The 5,475-nt window shown below is 48.9% G+C and overlaps 1 protein-coding gene across 1 annotated transcript; it reads left to right on the top strand.

The window, feature by feature from the left end:
- Window positions 1-294: 294 nt before the first annotated feature.
- Window positions 295-1,116, top strand: LOC131008136 (uncharacterized). The gene has a single exon (XM_057935031.1). It carries the CDS (start codon window positions 295-297, stop codon window positions 1,114-1,116), a length of 822 nt encoding a protein of 273 aa, XP_057791014.1.
- The last annotated feature ends 4,359 nt before the right edge of the window (window positions 1,117-5,475 follow it).

Here is a 5,475-nt window from a genome sequence, read left to right as displayed (position 1 = left end):
CTGGAAGTTGACTCTGGCACTTAGCTCTGCTATGTCGATGTCTGCTAAAAATACCATTTTTAGCCCAAAAATCTCCAAAATTGCATTATTCCATCTATAAACCTAAATCTCCTGCAAAGCATCAAACAAACCATAAAACGCACTAATTTACAGAAGATTTAATTTAAAATATGCACATGCAAACCCCTAAAATTAGAACAATTAAGCATAAATCACCTACGGAGTGGAAAAAAGGTGGACAACAAGGTGGAGATCCCTACTGACGAGCCCCCTAAGGAAACTTGTGAGGAGGAGATGGTGAAAGAAGTACCCCCACCGAGAGAAGAAAAGCAGCAAGGAGAGCCCTCGGTGAAGCTTCACAAGGCCACTAAGCCTTACAGACCACCGATCCCGTACCCAGGTCGGTTGAGGAATGAGAAGCAAGATCAACAATTCACCGACTTCTACAACATGTTGGCAAAGGTGAATGTCAACTTGCCACTTCTGGACGTGATCAGAAATGTCCCAGCCTATGTGAAGTTCTTCAAGGAGCTGGCGTCTAAGAAGAGGAAGTTTGTTGACAACGAGAAGGTTCTTGTGTCCGAGGTTGCCAATTCCATCATGCAACAGCCCTTGCCACCCAAGCAACGAGATCCAGGTAGTTTTGTTATCAATATTGCTTTAGGGAATGGTAAGGAGGCCTCGGGTATGCTTGATTTGGGGGCAAGAATTAATTTGATGTCGTACTCTATTTTTAAACAACTAGAGTTAGGTGATTTAAAACCCACTCGAATGTGCTTGCAATTGGCAGATAGATCAGTTAGGTATCCTCGTGGGGTCATTGAGGATATCTTAGTTAGAGTGGGTGGTTTAATCGTCCCTGTCGATTTTGTTGTGCTTGAAATAGGAGAAGTGCATGAGAATGGCAAGGAACATACTTTACTGCTAGGAAGACCATTCATGGCCACCACTAACACGTTGATTGATGTGAAAAATGGAACAATAAAAATGACCGTGTTAGGAGAGTCCGTGTCTTTTTCTGTGCATCATAGTCGCGCTTTGCCATCATCTTCATTTACTAATGAATGCTCCTATATAGATGTTATTGATGGCCTCGCCGAGATGGTTTATGTGTAGGAACAAGAGATAGTGGAGGTCTTTGCAGGATCGGCGGATATGGAGGAGTTTGCTCGGGAAGCCGAGGAAAGAGAGAGAGAACAAAGAGACAAACTCTCCATTGATGAGCCTGTGGTGCTTGACGATGCCACGAAGTGCAAAAAGCCCAAATTGGAACTCAAGGATCTCCCCAAACACCTCAAATACGTGTACTTGGAAGAAGGAGAGGAGAAGCCCATGATAATATCCGCCGAGCTCACGCATGAGCAAGAAATGGCGTTGATGGAAGTGCTAAGGAGCAACAAGTTGGCATTTGGTTGGGGCCTTGCCGACATTAGTGGCATTAGCCCCGCCACATGCATGCATCGGATTCACCTCGAGGATGGAGCAACACCTAAGAGGGATGGTCAACGAAGACTAAACCCCGTCCTCATGGAGGTAGTACGCAAGGAGATACTCAAACTATTAGCGGAAGGGATCATTTACCCTATCGCCGATAGTGAGTGGATAAGCCCGGTGCATGTGGTACCCAAGAAGGGAGGTATCACGGTTATCCTCAATGACAACAAGGAGTTGGTGCCGACCCGTCCGGTAACGGGTTGGCGTATGTGTATTGACTACAGGAAGCTAAATGCCGTCACAAAAAAGGATCATTTTCCTCTTCCTTTCATTGATCAAATGTTGGATCGTTTAGCTGGTCATGATTTTTACTGTTTCCTTGATGGTTTGTCAGGTTATTACCAAATAGCAATCGCGTCGGAGGACCAGGACAAGACGGCGTTTACCACCCCATTTGGTACCTTTGCGTGGAAGAGGATGCCATTTGGGCTGTGCAATGCACCGAGGACCTTCCAACGGTGCATGATGTCGATCTTCGCAGAAATGATAGGTGATTTTGTTGAAATTTTCATGGATGATTTTTCCGTGTTTGGTAATTCGTTTAGTGATTGCTTGGGTAAAATTAACTTGGTTTTAAAAAGGTGTATAGAGAGTGGGTTAACTCTTAGTTGGGAAAAGAGTCACTTCATGGTGACTAGTGGCATCGTTCTTGGCCACGTTGTGTCAAAAGATGGTATAGAGGTTGATAGGGCTAAGGTGGAGGTGATTGAAAAATTACCCCCGCCAATTGATGTGAAAGGAATAAGGAGTTTCCTAGGTCATGCCGGGTTTTACCGGCATTTCATTAAGGATTTCTCTAAGATTACCCAACCTTTATGTCGTCTGCTTGCTCAAGATGTGAATTTTGATTTTGATGGAACTTGCATGCATGCTTTTGAATTGCTGAAGCTTAAGTTGAGCACGGCACCTGTTGTTGTTGCACCCAATTGGTCATTGCCTTTTGAGATTATGTGTGATGCATCAAACTCCGCTGTGGGAGCCGTTCTTGGTCAACGTGTTGATAAAATGTTGCGTGTAATTTACTATGCTAGCTTGACTTTGAATAGTGCTCAAGTGAATTATACCACCACTGAGAAAGAGTTACTTGATGTGGTTTTTGCTTTAGACAAGTTTCGTGCTTATATTATTGATTCTAAAGTAATTGTCCATAGTGATCATGCGGCACTAAGGTATTTGTTGACCAAGTCCCAAGCTAAGCCACGCCTTATCCGTTGGATTTTATTATTGCAAGAGTTTGATCTTGAGATTAAGGATAGGAAGGGGAGTGAAAACTCCGTTGCCGATCACTTATCTAGACTTGAGCATAATGTGGTTGAATCGAGTCAAGATGTCATACATGAGTCCTTCCCGTTTGAACATACTTATGAAATTGCCTCTGTGCCTTGGTTTGCTGATATCGTCAATTACCTTGCTTGTGGGGAATTAAACCCGATCTAACATCCCAAGAGAGGAAAAGGTTTTTGGCTACTTGCAGGCAATATTATTGGAAAGACCCTTACCTCTTCAAGTTGGGAAAGGACGAGGTGATTCGGAGATGCATCCCGGATGTGGAGCAACAACAAGTGTTGAGGCTTTGCCACGAAGCCCATTGTGGTGGGCATTTTGGTGGACAAAAGACGGCTCATAAGGTCCTCCAATCCGGTTTGTTTTGGCCCACTCTTTTCAAAGATGCTCATTCTTTTTATCTTGCTTGTGATCGGTGCCAAAGAGTTGGGAACATTGGGCGCAAGAATGAAATGCCCCTCACGAGCATTCTTGTTGTGGAGATTTTTGATGTGTGGGGCATAGATTTCATGGGCCCCTTTCCTATGTCTTACGGTTTTGAGTATATCTTGCTTGCCGTCGATTATGTGTCCAAGTGGGTTGAAGCCATCCCCACAAGGACATGTGATGCTAATGTCGTCTTGAAGTTTGTGCAGGAGAACATATTATGTAGGTTTGGATTCCCCAAGGCCATAATCAGTGATGGAGGCAAATACTTCTGCAACAAGCTTTTTGAGAAGCTTATGAGGAAAAACGACATCACTCACAAGGTAGCCACACCCTACCATCCCCAGACCTCGGGGCAAGCCGAAACAAGTAATCGGCAAATCAAGGGCATACTGGAAAAGACGGTCCAACCCTCCCGTAAGGATTGGTCTCTTAAGCTCAATGATGCCTTGTGGGCGTATCGCACCGCCTTCAAAGGAATCCTGGGAATGAGCCCCTACCGCCTTGTCTACGGTAAAGCATGCCACTTACCGGTGGAGGTTGAGCACCAAGCATATTGGGCAATCAAGGCCACAAATTGCGACCTTACAACCGCGGGGAAGCACAGAGCATTGCAAATGGAAGAGCTCGATGAATTACGCAACGAGGCGTACGAGAATGCAAGGATCTACAAAGATAAAGTCAAGAGGTTGCATGATAGCCGTATTGTGCCAAAGAATCTCCAACCCGGAATGAAGGTTCTTTTGTTCAACTCAAGGTTGAAACTCTTCCCGGGCAAGCTCAAGTCTCGTTGGAGTGGCCCTTTTATTCTTAAGGAGATTCTCCCTCATGGCGCTGTGATATTAAGCAAGGAGAACAATGAAGAGACGTTTACCGCCAACGGGCATAGGGTGAAGCCCTACTTGGAGCATGAAGTGGTTGCCGTTGTAGTGGAGTCCCAAGCACTCCACGATCCAACGTTTTGACAAGCTTAATACCGTCGAGCTCTCGACCTTAACTAGAGCGCTTCGTGGGAGGCAACCCACGTTTCTTCTCTTCTATTTTCCTTTTTGTTTTGTGTGGAGTGAGTCCTTGAGGTGTTGTATCCTATTGTTGCTGGTTTTAGTTAGGTTTTCATTGGTGTTCGATTGTGGTGTTGCAGGAAATAGGCTTACCGGACTGTCCCCGAGCTTGAAGGATGTGATTTTGGCTGCTGGATAGCAAAAATCAGCAAAAGGCCGAAGGGGGGGCGGCGGCGGTGCCGTCTCACGGCGCCGCCGCCTCACGGCGGGCGCCGCCACTTGCACACCACCAAAATCTTCAACCAATTCACAAAACGCCGAAGGGGGGGGGACGGCGGGCGCCGCCACATTTAAAGTTGCCATATCCCACAAACCCCGAAGGGAGGTCACGGCAACGCCGTGCCACAGCGGCCGCCGTCGCTCTCCCCAAACCCAGCCCAGCCCTAACCCAACTCAGCCCGGCCCGGCCCATCCGCTTTTTAAAGACCCAAACCCTAGCTGCCTCACACCCACCTCCCGCCTCTCTCTCCCACGCCTCTCTCCTTTCCTTCCCAAACTCCTCACCACCACCACCACTTCCACCACCCTCAGCCACCACAGCCCAGCCCACACCCACCATCAACACCGCCACTCTCCGCCACACACCCACAGCCGCAGCTGCCGACACAGCTCCGTCCAACACCGCCACCCATACTCACCTCCGCCACCACTCTCCCTTCGCCTCCAACCACCACCAACCTCCCTCCCCGTCGCCCTGCACAGCAGCAGCAGCCCGGCAGCCCGCCTCCTGCCGCTACCCCGCCACCACCTTCAGCAGACCACGGCCGCCGCCGTGCTCCACTGCCGCCGCCGTCTTCACGGCCGCCGCTGTCTCCATAGCAGCCCGCCGTCTGCACGGCCGTCGCCGTCACCACAGCTGCCTCCGTCCGCCTCCTTCCATGGCGAATCTCACCACCTACAAGCGCCGCCGCCACCTCATAGTCGCCGACGACGAGGATGAGGCCCCACCTAGCCCTCCGGCCTCTTCTAGCCGTCAGCCGGCCTCGCCTATCCGCCCTCCTCGTCCTCCCACGCCACCAACGGACAACCGCCATGTCTACAATGCCCTGTTCGCCATCTTTGAAGATTGGGAGGGTACTCGGTGGAAGGCACTTAAAGGGAAGCAAGTCACCCAACCTCGCTGTCTCGATTGGCCATTGCTCCGAAGGTTGAAGCTCGACCAAGCCATCGAGACACATTTGAAGAACCTGGGACTCTTCAAGTTCTCACA

This window comes from Salvia miltiorrhiza, chromosome 2, assembly GCF_028751815.1.
Source record: "Salvia miltiorrhiza cultivar Shanhuang (shh) chromosome 2, IMPLAD_Smil_shh, whole genome shotgun sequence".
Lineage (NCBI taxonomy): Eukaryota > Viridiplantae > Streptophyta > Magnoliopsida > Lamiales > Lamiaceae > Salvia > Salvia miltiorrhiza.
Note: the sequence above shows the minus strand (reverse complement) of the source record. Positions and strands in the feature narration are given on the sequence as shown.

Coding starts and splice junctions, on each gene's coding strand:
- LOC131008136 (XM_057935031.1), top strand. CDS start 295: ATGGTGAAAGAAGTACCCCCACCGAGAGAAGAAAAGCAGCAAGGAGAG.